Source organism: Piliocolobus tephrosceles, chromosome 20 (genome assembly GCF_002776525.5).
Source record: "Piliocolobus tephrosceles isolate RC106 chromosome 20, ASM277652v3, whole genome shotgun sequence".
Classification (NCBI taxonomy): domain Eukaryota; kingdom Metazoa; phylum Chordata; class Mammalia; order Primates; family Cercopithecidae; genus Piliocolobus; species Piliocolobus tephrosceles.
In genome coordinates this window covers 24,098,915-24,116,064 of record NC_045453.1, presented here as the reverse complement: position 1 = coordinate 24,116,064, position 17,150 = coordinate 24,098,915, and the positions used below count along the sequence as shown (strand labels likewise).

The following is a 17,150-nucleotide window of genomic DNA, read 5'->3' as shown; positions in this document are numbered from 1 at the left end:
TTGAAGTTGGGTGTGTCTGCTCCGAAATTTGGGGTACACAGGAGTAAAATGGCAGAGCGCTGGGGTGACAAAAATTGGTTGTGGCTGCAGGATATGCCCACGAAGGCTCAGGGTTCCAGTCAGCGTGTTGTGGAAGGCCTGGCAGAGAACACTGGAGAGAGCAGGACTTCCCCCCTGCCCGCCGTGGACATCTTTCCCTGAGCCACGCTTACCGGGCTCTGGGAGGCTGTGGGATGTGGCGGCTCACCGCCTCACTGTGAGGCGTCCCGAGGAAGGGCTGGCTGCTGTGGCTGGAGCTCAGAGGAGGAGAACGAGGCAGAGGAGCTGCAAGGCACAGGGATCTGAAACTAAACGAGGAGCACTGACTCCGAAGCCAGGCTGCCTGGGTTCCAAGCCGGCTTCCCCACAGGGTCTGGCTGTGTGACCTTGGCCTGTGCTCTCGCCTCTCTGTGCCTGATGTCTTCCCCTATAAAATGGGGTGAGGAGACCTGCCTCCTACGGGTGCTGTACAGATGAGACAAGCCCGTGTATATGAGGTGCTTAGAGTGATGCCAGGCATGTAGTGAGCGCTCAGAAGAGTTGGGTAAGAACAGTGCCTGGAGAGGCTGGAACGAGGGTAGGAGCTGGGTTGTGCAGGGCCTTGAGGGCCACAGTGAAGCTTCCACGGTATCTTGAGGGCACAGCAAAGCAGGGAAGGGCTTGAGATCTGCATCTGCATGACTCTTTGTGGTAAGTGACCCTACAAAGATCCCACCCCCGTGATATCTTTCTCCAGCCTCCCAGTAACCTTCTAGCCTCGCAGTGATCTGGTGAGCTTCTCTCATGTAACAACCTTGACCTGTCTTTGAAGCCATCTTCTTTGTTATTAGATTATGTCAGTTGTTGCTTAAAGGCTGTGATTGAATAACTACCGTGGGTCTTTGCACAGTCCCCTTGCTTCTCTGAGCCTCAGTTTCCTCGTCTGCCTGTGCGGGGCTGGCTAGTTTCTAAGGGTACTCTCAGGAACCTGTGTGCTGGAATTCTGTGGCTGTCAGTGGGTACAGTTTTGTCTGCCATGTACACCCACCAGAGGTGGGAAAAGGTCGTCTTCGTGTTGCGTCCCTTGACCCAGAGAGGACAGTCCACGAGAACTCTCCTCTTGGTGACGCCCTTTTCGTTGCACCGCCATTTTGTATTCTCTGTTTCATCTGCCGCTTATTGGTGTGAGCCTAGGAAGAGAGCTGGGAATGGAAGCTTCATGGGCCCTACTTGATACTTACTGACCACATTTCCAGGTACTGTTTTCTCCTTTTCCTCCCCATTAGGAACTTCTGAAAATGATCCTTTTTTTTTTTTTTTTCAAAGCAAGCTCATGTAAGTGGAAAAAGAAATGATGCTGTTGGTGGCAAAATTCAATAATTCAGTTCAGGGAAGGAGAGGCTCTGGGAGTGGGTGACAAACCAAACATCAACGTGGTACCATTTCCTCTGTTCATTTCTTACTCAATCTTCAGGCTTCAAGCTCACTTTGCAGTTGTGGATGAGAACATACTTTTTGATGAAAACCCTAGCCTGGCCTGTACAGTCACGCTCCTGGTGGTGACCTCTACCTGAAAAGGGGACGTGTCTCTGTTGGGTGGTCTTCGACCTGTCTTTGACAAAGAAATGAGGATTGTCCTGACTAGTTCTGTACAGGACTTTGCACACTGAAAGGACTCAGGTCTTGATGACTTTGCTTCCAATTCCTCGATGTCCATCCAACGGTCTTCCCTTGCTTCCTTTTGAGCGTCAGACATGCCTGCTCAGTTGTCTGAGAAAACAGGGGGCATGTCTGATGTTAGCCTCTGGCTTTTTCTTGGCCTCACCAGCAGCCGTTGGAGCCACTGACACTTCTGTGTGTTCACTCATGAGATGTTGATTAGGCATTTGCGAGTGTTGGGGAGATGGTGATGAATATGACTTGGTCCCTTCGGCAGGGACCAAGGAACACTAGAGTGAGAGTCAGTACATGAACCACCTGTTCTCTTCCCTTTTAACATAGCCCATGTTTTGCTGAGTCATTTCAGGAATTGCGCTGTAAGGTCAGGACTTACAGACTTAATTGTTACAAAGGGCTCTAGTGTGTTCATTGCTTGTTCCTTGTTAAGATCATCTAGAGAGCAATCACAAGACTTTATGTTAATTTTTCATGGGGGAGGTGGGTGGGAGTATGTTTAAGTAATGCTTGAAACCCAGATTTCATTGGGTGAATCTTAAGAGCCAAGACTATATGGGTTCAAACCTCAGCAATCACAGAAGATGCGAATAGCTGTGCTTAAAAGTAGGGAGGGGTTCAACTCTGCACAGCAACATGTTAAAGCCTCTGAGAAGTCCTGCAGTGAAGAAAGCCATTCGACTTTGACTCAGCAGTTTCCAAATGCTTATTAGCATGTAGAATTTTTCCCCCTTCTCGGCCAGGCGCGGTGACTCAAGCCTGTAATCCCAGCACTTTGGGAGGCCGAGACGGGCGGATCACGAGGTCAGGAGATGGAGACCATCCTGGCTAACACGGTGAAACCCCGTCTCTACTAAAAAAATACAAAAAAACCCTAGCTGGGCGAGGTGGCAGGCGCCTATAGTCTCAGCTACTCGGGAGGCTGAGGCAGGAGAATGGTGTGAACCCAGGAGGCGGAGCTTGCAGTGAGCTGAAATCCGGCCACTGCACTCCAGCCTGGGCGACAGAGCAAGACTCCGTCTCAAAAAAAAAAAAAAAAAAAGAATTTTTGCCCCTTCTCATAAAACTATTTAATATCCTTCAGAACCAGTGTTCCACAAAACATCCTGGAAATACTTGTTGAAATGATTTGTTTCAGTTAAAAACTACCCGATGACCAGTATAGGTGGTCAGCAAGAGAAATCAATTATTTGCAAATGCAGAGGTTTTTTTTTTTTTTTTTTTTTTTGGCCCAACTTCTTGGACCCAAACTGGGGAAGTAGTGTTCTGTTTCTGGACAGGAGAGTTTACTGAGCAAAACCTCTTCATCAGTTGTTAGGACTGACATGAGATCCAGGCTGTCTGCTGAAGAAAGGTGGAGGGTGAGCCCGTGTCTTTCTGCTCTTCAGTGACTCGTGAGCCAGGACACCACTGAAGTCACTGGCTTCCCTCATGCCTTGGGGCCGCATCTTTAAGCCTGTGGTCTCAGACCACCAAGAAGGCATGTCTGGGACAGTCAGGGACCTGTCATGGTGCTTTTTTAACAGCTTTGGCATATGATAAAGTATAACATATAACAATGCTTTTAAAAATTATTTAGTTATTTACTTGTTTTGAGATGAGGTCTCACTCTGTTGCCCAAGCTGGAGTGCAGTGGTGCGATCTTGGTTTGCTGCAATGTCCACCTCCTGGGTTCAGGCAGTTCTCCTGCCTCAGCCTCCCAAGTAGCTGGGATTACAGGCATATGCCACCACACCTGGCTAATTTTTGTATTTTTATTTTTAGTAGAGATGGGGTTTCACCATGCTGGCCAGGCTGGTCTCAAACTCCTAGTCTCAAGTGATCCATCTGCCTTGACCTCCCAAAGTGCTTGGATTACAGGCATAAGCCACCATGCCCAGCCCTTAATAATGTTTTTTTGTTTTTGTTTTTGTTTTTGTTTTAAAGAAAGAAATATAGACATTCAGATATAGAGAAAAAAATGATGGTAGGATTCTGGACAGTTTCCATTTTTTTCTTGTTTTCTGTTGTTGCCCTGTTTCTTTTTGGCTGTCAACATTATTTTATGTTTTAATTTTTAAAAATATAACTTCAACTTTTATTTTAGATTTGGGAAGTACATGTGGTTTGTTACATGGGTATATTACATAACACTGAGGTTTGGGTATGAATGAGCTGTCACTCAGGCAGTGAACACAGTACCCAACTGGTAGATCGCTGGTCCCTGCCCTGGTCCCTGCCTCCCATCTCCATTAGTCTCAATATCTGCTGTTCCCATCTTCATGTCTGTGTATACCCCATGCTTAGCTCTCACTTATAAATGAGAACATGTGGTGTTGAGTTTTCTGTTCCTGTCTTAATTTACTTAGGACGATGTTGACTTGTTTTCTATTGGCACCATGTCTTCCTTTTGGAAAAAGGAAATATTCATATGTATAAATACATATATACACACACGTGCACATATTGATGCATACACACCTCACTGAAATGACATAATACGTAAGCTAAGATAAACAGAAGTTGGTGAGTTTTTGTCTTAAATCTTTGGTTTCTAATAGTTCCTTCAAAGTCTGTCATTTTTGAATTTTTCTAGATGGACAGCAAATCTGGGAGATGGAAGCCACGGTGGATAAGGACAAGAGCCAGCCCGTAAGCACGTGACGCACTGACTGTCAGGCAGCTGAGTGTCTCAGTCCCCCTCACGTTTCCCTCCTTCATGCTCTTTCCTTCTTTCCCTTCTTCCTTCATCAGTGTCCCCCAGAGCTTTGGACCTAACAGGTACTCAATATGTGCATACTAATGAGTGAATTCAACATTTATTGAGCACCACGCTCTCTGATTTGTAATTGTGACAGCTTATTATACTTTGATGAAGTATTTTTCTTTGCTGCTGCTGCTGAGAAGTTAAATTCCCCAGAAATTGAATTTCCACTGGAAACCTGTGAAAGGCACATCAAAACACCCATTAGACAGTGGGCTGCCTGGATGCACTCAGGGTCTGGGTAGGAACTGAGACATGATTGCAGTTAAGTTCATGACAACTCCTTCCTTCCAGAACATGCTTTTTGTTGAGATCCCTGAATATCGGAACAAGCACATCCGCACACCTGTAAAAGTGAACTTCTACGTCATCAATGGGAAGAGAAAACGAAGTCAGCCTCAGCACTTTACCTACCACCCAGGTAAGGAGTGTCTTTGACGACCCCTTTGGTATTGAGAGGCAGTAAAGGCCTGGGGCTCAGGACTCCTGAAGTCTGCTTCTAGTCAGGTAACTTTGGCCAGATGACTCAACCTCTCTGAGCCTCAGTTGCATCATCTGTGAGACAGCATCTTCCTCATAAGGGTTCTGGAAATTAAATGCACATAAATCCTTAGCACAGTGCAGAGTAAGCTGATGTCAGTGATACTAGCTCTTCTTGCCTTAGTACTTTTCTTTGGGGGAAGGGGGAATAGAAGAAGGGTGTGTGTATGCATGTTTAACAGAAGGGTGCTAAGTGGATGACTCCTGTCCCTGGCTTAGATTTGATTGTGATAGAGGGGCTATGCCCTAAAACCTGCAGAATCTTTTTGTGACCCCTGCCATGTGGGTCATCACCCCAAGGCCTAATGGAGTAACTGGTGGATAACAGGGTCAGGAGGTCTTATTCCCACAAAGTACAACCCCGAGAAAGGTGATGAGTACCATTTTTTCATTCATTCATTTGTCCAGAAAATATTTGAGTGCCAGGCACTGTTCTTGGCTTGTGGACACAGCTGTGAACACGACAGGGTAAGAATCGCTGTCCGTGTGGAACTGCCATTGTAACAGAGGGGTTTAGGTCATAGATGATGTTGATATTATTGGTATGCTGGATTATGATTGTGGCGGCAGAAAACGTGGACAGGAACAGCCAGGGGAAGCATAATTTTACATTTTAAAAATGCTTCTCTGAGCTCTCCCTTGGGAAATAGGCTGTAGGCTTCCCAGGCTGAGAAAGGCCTGCTAGCTACCTTCCAAGATTGGAAACCTATAATTGGAGATAATCACCCAGGGTATAATTTCCATCCTATGGCAGTTTCTCAGGGAGCCTCTGGCCTGCTGGAAGCATTAAACTGAGGGGTGTCCTGGCAGCCTTGCCTTGGTGAGCTTGACTTGTGCCCACAGTTTTGTGTTGACCCCTGTGAGGACACTGCTGTCCTGGGACTGACATGACACTCTATCAGGGGCAGGGTTCAGGTCACCAGGACCCAAAACTGTGGGAGATCGCTGGGAGGGCTCTAGACTGCAGCTCAGGAATCCCTTTGAGCAGACAGGCTCATGTTTCCTGTGCTTTCTCCTCTCATTTGTGGCCCGGCCTTGGCTCTTGTCTGGCTGAGCATGGCTGGAGTGAGCTCTCAGTCTCCCAGCTGGGTCAGGGAGTGAGGTGACGGCCTTTGAATGGCACCTCAAGGGACAATTTCTGTGGTTAGAGACAGCCTTGCCTAGTCTCCTTATCTCCTCCAATCCCCAATACTTGGAGGTCCCCTGCCACACACACACGCACGCACACGCAGACTTGGTCACAGTCCTGTTACTGATTCATTCACTCCAGTAAAAAGAAAACTGATTCCTCAACTCCTGGTATTGGTAATGCTTTAGTATGGATGCTGGGGAAAGAGTGATTTCAGTGATGGGTGCTGGGCAGGGAGAAAGGAATGGCCACAGCGACAACACAAGTGGTAGTCATGATGGATGATCCTAGTAAGAGAATAGCAGCGACAGCAAGCATTGAGCACTTACTGTATGCCAGCCACTGGGCTCAGTGCTTTGCACACACATCTTATTTAATCCTCCCAATGATCCTGTGGGGGTAGGCATGATTGTTCCTGCCAGGTAGCAGATGGGGAAACTGAGGCCTGAGCCAGTAGTGCTCATTCCCCCAAAGCACTACAGAACGGAGGAAGGGAACAGTCACTATTTGCTCATTCCTTTGTCTGGAAAATATCTGAGTGCCTATTAAGTACCAGGTGCTGTTTTGGGCCATGAGGATCAAAAACCAGACCAAAGTCCTTTCTTTGAGGAGCTGACATTTGGAGGAGGGGCGTATTCAGGTAATAAATCAGCATGTAAAGCATCTATGACATGTCAGACGGGGATAAGCAGTAGCAAGGAAAGCAAGCAGAGACAGGAGCTGCTGGGGTAGAAAGAGGGGGAGGCATCATCTGAAATCACACATTCTCCTCCGAGCTGTCACCTGGAGAAAGAGGCTGTAAAATCCCAGGGCTGAGTCAGACCTACCAGCCACTTTTCCAATATTGGAGAAATCTATAATTCAGGATGTTCACTGCCAGGGTAAAGTTTCCTACCTAAGCCAATTGCACGGGGGACCTTTTGTCCAAGGCTGATAAGGGACGGGGACCAACTGTCTGTCCCACCCGTATGGACTCCCAAAGCCATGTTCCCAAGCACCGTCCACGAATCCTCCGTGCACATCCGTGGCTCACTGCCATGGGTGCTCCTATGTGCTCTTTTCTCCTCCCAGTCCCAGCCATCAAGACGGAGCCCACGGATGAATATGACCCCACTCTGATCTGCAGCCCCACCCACGGAGGCCTGGGGAGCCAGCCTTACTACCCCCAGCACCCGATGGTGGCCGAGTCCCCCTCCTGCCTCGTGGCCACCATGGCTCCCTGCCAGCAGTTCCGCACGGGGCTCTCATCCCCTGACGCCCGCTACCAGCAACAGAACCCAGCGGCCGTACTCTACCAGCGGAGCAAGAGCCTGAGCCCCAGCCTGCTGGGCTACCAGCAGCCGGCCCTCATGGCCGCCCCACTGTCCCTTGCGGACGCTCACCGCTCTGTGCTGGTGCACGCCGGCTCCCAGGGGCAGAGCTCCGCCCTGCTCCACCCCTCTCCGACCAATCAGCAGGCCTCGCCTGTGATCCACTACTCACCCACCAATCAGCAGCTGCGCTGCGGAAGCCACCAGGAGTTCCAGCACATCATGTACTGCGAGAATTTCGCACCAGGCACCACCAGGCCTGGCCCGCCCCCGGTCAGTCAAGGTCAGAGGCTGAGCCCGGGTTCTTACCCCACAGTCATTCAGCAGCAGAATGCCACGAGCCAAAGAGCCGCCAAAAACGGACCCCCGGTCAGTGACCAAAAGGAAGTATTACCTGCGGGGGTGACCATTAAACAGGAGCAGAACTTGGACCAGACCTACTTGGATGATGGTAAGACGCTTGAGTTTTGTCACTGCCTGTAAGGATGGTGCCCTGAAGCATCTCTGCCCAGGAAGTTCACTGCATGGCCTACAGATTCCTTAACCTCTTTGGGCCTCAGTGTCCCCATTTTAATTTAAGGAGTTTGAATAATATGACTCTGAAAGCCACCCCCAGCTCTGTGCAAGAATTACCTCCCAGCAATAGTTGCAGAGGGGAAGTAGTAACAATTTTAGATGCCCCCCTCCAGAATCACCCCCATGGAAAAAGCAAATGAGGGCAACCCGGCATCCCCTGGGTCATGAACTGGGTCCATTTAACTGCTTCCACACTCTTTCCAATTGCCAAATTTAGACTGAGGCCAAGAAAATAGGAAGGAAGGAAAGCTAACCTCCTTTCATTCCTGTACAGAAAAAAAATCCCACTTTATAGCCCTCTTTTGTATATTTGAGGGAGGGAGAGGGAGGAAAAGGAAGAAGAAAGCTCATTGAAAAGTGGCTTTATCAGAACAGCTTGCAGGCAGACTGCGGGCACTTCTCTACCCTGTGCTGGTGGAACAGAGATGCGCATTGATGGGAAGGAAGCAGTGGGCTTCCGCTGTGGTGAGCCCAGCTGATGGGTGGTTTGGGCCAAGGAAAAGATGCAGAGGAGGCTTTATGTGAGTCTGTAGGTGCCCGTTTGTGGGCAAGGGGTCTGGCGAGAGGGTAGTCTTGTGGAGCAGCTGTGATGAGGTGTTGGTCCAGGATCTCAGGGAGGAAGGATGAACCACATTGCTGAGACTCACCTGGGAGCCACAAGGTGCATTGGGAAGTCAGAGAGGGTGGGGTGAGCAGAGCAGCCTTGCCTTGGGGGATCCAGACAGAAAAACAGGCTGTTGGACTTTCTTTATCTTTACTTTTCTTTTAAAAATTTTTTTGTGGATCTATAGCAGGTATATATATTTATGGGGTACGTGAGATGTTTGGAGACAGGCGTGCAAAGTGAAATAAGCACATACAGAGAATGGGCTATCCGTCCCCTCAAGCATTTATCCATTGAGTTGCAAATCCCATGACACTCTACCTTATTTTAAAATGTACAGTTAAGCGACTGGAGTTTTTTCTTAATAGAAGAAGGAAAAACCTAAATTACTGGCTGTCATTCTCAGTTCCAGTCTTGTATTTTATAGGCAGTAGCATCTGATATACCCTGAAACCTCAATTATTTCAGAAAATTAACTCTCAGGAGCCCAGCCAAGGGGTATGAAGTAAAGTAAAAGCCTCAAAACAGCCACAATAATTACCATCAAGACTGGGTACTAAATTTCAGACACTGTGGTGCCAGAAATATCCTCTGCTGCATAGTCAGAGGCTGTTGACCTTTACTCTACAAAACGTCTTGACAAGCCAGGTTATCTGGGGGCTCTGTGACTTCTAGTATTCTGCATACTCAATCTCTAGGGAGACAATCGATCAAAGACGTCCCCTGAACTCACCAAGCAAAGACCTCTGGGGCCACTTCTTGTGGGGTCATCCTGCCCCCCATGCCTTACAAGGCTGACCTCTAGGTATTGCTCTGTTAATAATTGATCCGTCTGATCCTGAATAATCAAGCACAGGTTGAGTTAGGATCATGGTGCTGTGTTTTGAAAGGGACACCTGCATACAATCCATCCTTGACCAATGTACATTCACAGTGGTGAAGATAAAGTTTTGGTGCTTATTTTCAAGGGGGCAATCATGTAGAGAATTAACTAAGGCAGAACGTGATGGATCAATGAAGCATGGTGGTAACCAGACCCCTCTCCATGTGAGGCCTTGGGGGATCAATTGTATTGGAGAAGAGGTGCTTTATAAATAAATGAGTGTCTGTGCAGGGCCGGATAATTTTCCCCAGCTGACTCTGCACCTAGGGCTGGTCTGGTCTCCAGAGCGAGAAACACACTGGCCTGTCCTACCCCGTCCATCTCTTGTTAAAGGCAAATGGTGAGTGCCTTGGGTATTGGGGTGCTGTGTCCAGGTGGCCCGAGGTGGTCATGACTGGCTATGGCAGCCCCAGTTCCATAGATGTCCTTGCCGTTTCCACAGAAGATTGTGTTACAGAGAAAGCAGCTAAGCACGGAGACCCTTTTGCGCCTCCTGAGGCTGTTTCTGAACACAGGCAGGTTCAAAGTCGTGGTGAGGGGGAGTCTCGCCAGGTCCAAACCTGAGTCGGCTCTAAGGATGTCTCAGAGAACTGAATGAGGTGAAATTTAGGTATATGCTGTATGACCCCAGCCCATGGGATGTTAGGAGCGATTTTCTGAAGGAGGGTTCCATGGCTTTAAAAAAAAGATGAAAAAACTAGGTTAAACCAAGTTTTCTTTTTGTTTTGATTTTGGTTTAATTATTTGTTACAGGACTTCTGAGAGTCTTTACCATGCTAGCGGACGTTATAAATCTCTAAAACTAGGGGGTGTAGCACAAAGGAGAGCGCATTGCACACTCCAGGTGGTGCTGTCCACACCGGATTGTACTGTGCTCTGTGAGAATGGAGGCCTGGGAGTTGTGCTACACAGCTGACCTGGAAGCTCCTTTCCTAATACTTGGCAGAAATAACATAAAGGAAACTCAAGAGCTCTGAAGCGCAGCACTGCCCTGTCCCCTGTGCCATAGTCCAGCTTCTCAATTTGGGGGCTGCACATTCCTGAGGCCAGAGCATGATAGGGCAGTGGACTGGTTTCCACACATGTGGCCTCCAAAAGGCAGCAAGTGCCACTAGTTACGTTCAGCGCGCCACCGGCTTTGTCTCCAAGGCTCTGCCCAACCCAGGACCCTCCAATGGGCAGGTCCTCTGGTGGCTCGTGCCCAGTGGCAAGCCCCAGACTGCATCTCCACCGTAGCCACCGAGAAGACATGGGTGCAGTTTTGTCTCTCAACTGCTGGAATTTCAGATCTCCTCGAGAGTCTGTCTAGCCTGTGCATCTGTGGAACATTCCAGATGTGCCGCCATCGGCTCTGTGGATATGAGATTTGGACGTCTTGGTTTGCTGTGTTGTGTTATTTCTGACAAGTAAACTGGAAAATCCCCTGGGTCATTCCTCGGGTGTCTGGTGGGGCAACTTCCTCGATCTTTAGATCCTTTTCTGTCCCTTTCATTTATGATTCCAAGGGAGTCTGTCGCATACGGCACATATTTGGCTGCACGGAGCCCGTGCTAAACCCCACCTTGCTGTGCTGCCCATGCGTGGGCATTTCTGATTTGTCATTTATTTCCCTTGGGATTTTGCCAAAGTAGGCTTTCTTTGGGAACTTTGTGAGTTCTGTGGCTGGAAAAGGAAGCAGTCACCAGTGGACACACAGGTCCTCCCTCCCCCATACAAGTGCAAACAAACCATCTTTGAAGCTGATCCCGCCCCTGCCCTAGGGTCCAGGGAAGCCCCCGGCTCTGAGTTACCGTTTCCTGCACCTTGACCAGTGATCCCAGCGTCGCGTCTGGGCATCCCAGCCCACTGCCTCGTGGGGCATCTGTGCTTTATCTCAGCCCTTCCCGCCTGCATTCCTGCACACAGACGCCGGATGGCTTGGCCCGGTTAGTTCTTGGAACGCCAAGGCACTCCTTCTGCTTTCCCCAATCCAAGTACTTGAGACGTTTTCAAGAAGTCACTTTGGAAAAGCAAAATAAGTAATATTCCAGGGCCCAAGGCATCCACTCCCGCGAGCCCCGTGCTTCTCCACCCACCCCAATTCAGGCGCTTTCTTACAGTTCTTCAAAAACATATGGTTTGTACACTGTCACTTGCGTTCTCTCTGCTGTCATCCCCCTTCCATGACTAGTCCCTTGTTCTAAGGCCCCAAGTTGTACCTGGGGAACACCAGCAGCTCCCAACAATAGCTGCTCCTGGGACCTAATTCTTCCCTACCTTTCTCCCCTACTCGTCTCTCCTTCCCAACCCTCCCTGTCCTTAACCCTCCCTTCTTCCCTGTCTCCCTCCCTCTCTGTCCTTGACCCTTGACTTCTCTGTCCTTGACCCTCCTTCCCTCTCACCCACAAGTATTTTCTGGCTGTCTATTCTGTGGTGGACACTGTTCTGGGACTTGGGGATCCACTAGTGCACACATGAAATGAAATCTTTGCTGTCGCGGTGATTTTTTGGTAAGGGAGATAGACATTAGCGTGGAGGGCAGTAAGTAAGCAAGCGAAATTCAGACAGCGATGAAAGCCACAGGGGAAATTCCACGGGGTTAGGAGCGAGAGGGTGGTTGCCTGGTTTGGGGGCGAGGTTGGCCCCTGCAGATGAGTGGACAGAAAGTCAGCTCTGAAGAGGCGGCCTTTGGGGACGGACGCAGACCTGGGGAGGTCTGAGGGAAGAGTGTTTCAGGGAGAGGGAACGCAGGTGGCGGAGGCCATGAACTCCGAGACGTGGGCTTGCTCCTGCAGGCTTTCAGCCGCAGTGCAGCGTGGTTTGATTTACTGTTTGAAAAGATCACTCTGGCTGTCTTTGCAAAATGGACTATAGGGAGGCAAGGGTTGAAAAAAGGGAGATGAGTGAATTTGAAAATGAATCCCGTGACAGGAGCGTGATGGAAGGCGGTGCATTTCACAGGGGTTGTGCCCCGCATGCCCTGCCATGAGTGCGGTTACTTAAAATGCAACTGGAGTTGTCAAAATGTGATCAGTGCACAGGTAGTTCTCAGCGCTGCCCTTGCATAAAATGAGGGGCGGCTGCACTTTTTAACGCTCAGGCCACAAGCGAGTGGGAGAGGCGCTGGGGAAAGTGGACTCAGAGGTGACTTTTACCAGTGCCCTTGTGGTGCATTCTAGGAGCCGCGCCGACTCCACCGCTGAACTGGGGGTGCAGAGGTCATCGGGCCATCTCACCACCAAACCCACCACAGGTTTTGAAGTAGAGCACTTACTACAGCCGCCCAGAGACTCAGCCACAGATGAGAGAACATGGGGGCAGGGGTGTGGCCTGGGACTCAAAGGAGATGTTTTACCCCGTTCTGGAACTGTCCAGAAAAGAAAGGATGTGGTCTCAGTGATGGCTGCAGCCCCTGCAGTGGCTTGTGAGGACAGCAGCTCGTGCGTGTGTGTAAGAATACATTGATGTGTGCAGGAAGGGTACAAATCAGTGTGTTCATTCTTAAATCTACTTCTGCCCTGTTCTGCATGTAAAGTACTTAGTTATGTGCACATTCAGAAATCAGTAGTGCATTCTGTATATTTCACAAGTAGGCCAATCGCGGAATTGCCACCTGGATTATGACAGTCTTGTCTGTACCCCAGAAGCCCCCAGATACCCCTTTCCCTTCTACAAAAGTGACCACCATCCTGCCTTCTAACTCCAGAGATTCATGCTGCCTCTTTGTACAAACAAAAGTCAGATTTCATGACTCTTTTGTGTCTTGGGTGTCAGCTCCATCACTGACTCTGACCTTGGGCAAGTTACTTGCTGCCTTGTGCCTTTGTGTCCCCAGCTATAGAATGAGACGATCACAGTTCCTTCCTTCGAAGGCTGTGCTGAGGATGATGAGTTAGTGCATGTCATAAAAGGGATCTTCCATAAATGTGACCTGCTGTTTTATTTAGGATTTTTTTTTTTTTTTTTTTTTTTTGAGACAGAGTCTCGCTCTGTTGGCCAGGCTGGAGTGCAGTGGCATGATCTCGGCACACTCCACCTCCTGGGTTCAAGCGGTTCTTCTGCCTCAGCCTCCCGAGTACCTGGGACTACAGGCGCCCGCCACTATGCCCAGCTAATTTTTATATTTTTAGTAGAGAGGGGGTTTCGCCATATTGGCCAGGCTGGTCTCGAACTCCTGACCTCAGGTGATCCACCCGCCTTGGCCTCCCAAAGTGCTGGGATTACAGGCGTGAACCACCATGCCCAGCCTTGTTTATGAATTTAATTGCCTTGATTTCTTGTAGGACATGGTTCAAATTTTAAAAATATATTTGTATAGGAGAAAAAAATGGGCTATTCTGATCTTTGGAGATGGGCTTCCTCACCCTCATGCCCTGCTTCTTCCATGGGGTAGATGAGTGGACATAGCCCCAGGGCACCGCCCAAGCAGGCTCCCTTCCCCTGCTTCCTCCAGGGGACCTCAGGATGTGTATCTGCATGAGGGAGATGATGCCCTCGTCGGGGGCTGCTGAGAACTCCAATGAGTGTATCCCCTGCCATGGTTCCCTGGAGGAGTGTGGACCAGTGGCCCAGGTTTTGCGAGCTGTGCCTCTGGCAGAGGGGCCATGGGTGTGCTTTGAAAAGGCTCTGCCCAGAAGCTGGGTGCACCAATGCGTGAGAAACAGGCGGGGGAGGAATGAACAGAGAGACCCACCCTCCAAAGCTCAGGAAGCAGGGAAAGGAACCCAGCAATGGAAAAGTGTTTTGTAACTGGCCTGCTTTGTTCAGCAGTTCAGGGATCTTTCACTGGGGCCCCTCAGTGCCCACGGCAAGCCTGGGACAAAGCGGCTCCTGTGTGGGGAGGCGTGCAAAGCCCATGTGGAGCCTAGTCGCCGCAGAGCCCTGCCGTGAGCCCGGCAGCCACGATGACCCCGGCAGGGCTGGGCCTCCTGGTGCCGACAGAGGGTGAGACGCAGGAGCCTCCGTGCTGATGAGAATTGAGCCAGGCAGGTGCCCAGCCTAGTGGCCCAGAGGCTGTGGGTACCTGGAGAGCCCGGTCTGAGTATCTCAATGTGGGCCTTGCTGGTACAGCAGTAACCACCAGAAACCATCAGCACCAAGTTTAACTCACACGGCCACCTGGAGCCGACACCAATAAAAGGCCAGGCCCCTGCTGGGAGGACTTTTGCCAGCATCCATTTTTTTGCCTTCATTTAAAAATGTATCTTTTTATATAGGCACTATGTTCCTATGTTTAGAAAAAATATACAAAAAAGACATCCAGCAGAACATGTCTCCCCTTTCTGCTCTGCTCTCTAATACTGGGTTTTCTCTACCTCCTAGAACATTATTTCTCAACCTTTGTTTCATTATTACCAACCGCCACCCCCAGCCAGGAGCCTTTTAAGATCATTTTTTCCTAATCTCCGTGCCATGAAATGTCAGTGCCGTAGACACACTGTGTGTCTGTTCATGTACCATAGCCCTTTGCAGGGCCACAGAGCATTGTCATATGGAATATTTTTTTCAACACCCCTCCCGCAGGGAACCAGTTTTTACCCCCATGGAAGCAATGTCATCCACCTTGAGGATGCATGCTTTAGGGTTTTTGTTTTTGTTTTTGTTTTTAATATAATCCCGAGCATATGCAAATACACACATATTCTTATTTTCCCCTTTTCTACTTCAAAAGGTGGTAAAATATACACACAGGTCCCCCATGGGTGAAACTTCCATATCACTTGCTGTTATACACAGTGCTGACGAATTGTCCTGTACCTGTCATTCGGTCAATGGGGGCCCGTTCTCACAAATGGGATGGTTGGTCTGAAGGCCCAGCCTCAGTTCTAGGACTTGTCTGGCAAAGAGTTGCTGTGGTTGTCCTGCCTGGCTCTCAGTCTGGCCTCATCATTGCCCTCTTTTGTAACTTTGGCCAAGTCACTTATGATAATGGTGCCCGACCCTCTGGGTTACTGTAAGAATGAAAATGGGAGTGTCCTGTAAAGCTGTTTGCCCAGTACCTGACACGCACGGTGAGCGTTTAGTAGTTGCTGATCACTCTTCTTCCCCTAACCGCAGTGACGTTTTCCTCCTCCTCCTCTTTCTTGTCAGTTGTGAGCTACAGGGGCAGGGTCAGAACTGGGCTCTGAGGAAGAGCCAGGAGGCTGACTCGTGGCCTGAATTCTGAAGTATGTGGTCAGGCTACCTCTGTAAATTCAGCAAAGGATAGTTCGAGCCTTGAAAATGTCGAAGTCCAGAAAACTGTTTGCCTACAGAGGAGCCCACAGAATCTATACGAGTTGCTGTTGGAAGATCATTGAATTGAGCTAGTAGCTGTTCTCTGTCCCTCTCCTGGGTGTCTAAATGGTATGCAGGTATCTGTCCCTGGGGGCATTTCTCGTTTCCCTCTCTAGTTTCCCCTCCCTTTCTAAGAATGTCAGATTTCAAGCTGTGCCACTTAGCTGTGCTTTCATCCCGAATGATGTGGACTCTGTATTTCTGGCTTATGTAAGAGAGCTACAACTCCAAACCCAGAAACGCTCAGTGATCTTCTTGAAATTTTGCAAAGCAAGTGTTTCTAAAGGAAGATGCACTTGCATTTGGAGGTCAGAAGCCACCAAACCACAAGAAAGTCCCTTGCCAGACTTGCTGTCCATGCAGCCCTCATTCCAGTGCAGCATCTGTCCCACCAAAAACAGACGGCTCTTATAAAAGAGTACCAAGTGAGAGGCAGCACCCAGTGTCATTCATGAGCTCCCAGTCGTCTGCCGGAACCAGCACTTTTAATTATTCTGAGTTTATGCTACATTTAATTTCCAAATGAGGCTGTTCTCTTGTGGTAATAGGTGGCTATCCTTGTGAAAGAGTGAGGTGCTCGTTTAAGCAAGATTTATGGGTAGGTCAGCATCATAATCAATGTTAAAGGCCCTTCTTCGTACTTTCATTCTTACTAGAACACAGGACAGCAGGGCTAAGACTCACTTCCCTGCTCTGTGGGTGTGCCGTGCTGGATGTACCAGCTACCTCGCTCATTTCAGGGTGATGCCACCACTCGGGTGATGGTTTTCAACAGCATTACATGTGGGGCTGGAAACTGCAAGGGATTTTTCCCTGATTCCAGCCAGAACCCAAGATAATTCAATTTTCTTTTCTCTCTTTTTTTTTTTGAGAGAGGGTCTCTTGCTCTGTCACCCAGGCTGCAGTGCAGTGGCGCCCTCATAGTTCACTGCAGCCTTAACCTCCCAGGCTCAAGCAATCTGCCTGCCTCAGCCTCCTCAGTAGCTGGGACTATAGGCACATGCCACCATGCCTGGCTAAACTTTTTATTATGTATAGAGACACGGGGTCTTGCTATGTTTCCCAGCCTGGTCTCGAACTCCTGGACTCAAGTGATCCTCCCACTTCAGCCTTCCAAAAAACTGGGATTATAAGCGTGAGCCACTGTGCCCAGCCAGAATATTATAATATTTAAAAATCTGCATAACTTTCTAATATCAGCGCTAGCTGTAGTCTGTTTCTCTCTAGAAATGTAGAACTTGAAAAAGAATTTGGTTGCTTTCATCTATGAATTGGGTGGCAGTTACTCAACTCATTTTATATACTAGATTTTTCTCTGTGTTCCCTCCCTTCCCACCCTTGATAAACCCATTTTTGGATCAAGGGCAAAGCTTTGTTTTCCCGGGAGAAAACCCACAAAGAACAAACAAAAGCCCCTC

The 17,150-nt window shown here is 49.0% G+C and overlaps 1 protein-coding gene across 6 annotated transcripts in view; it reads left to right on the top strand.

The window, feature by feature from the left end:
* The window catches only part of NFATC2 (nuclear factor of activated T cells 2), a 155,544-nt gene that overhangs the window by 102,271 nt on the left and 36,123 nt on the right, over positions 1 to 17,150 (top strand). For all 6 annotated transcript variants that reach the window (XM_023184179.1, XM_023184180.1, XM_023184178.1 and 3 more), the window contains exons 7-9: positions 4,268 to 4,323; positions 4,730 to 4,856; positions 7,176 to 7,865. In XM_023184179.1, the coding sequence (XP_023039947.1) occupies positions 4,268 to 4,323; positions 4,730 to 4,856; positions 7,176 to 7,865 (873 nt within the window). The remainder of the gene's footprint in view (positions 1 to 4,267; positions 4,324 to 4,729; positions 4,857 to 7,175; positions 7,866 to 17,150) is intronic.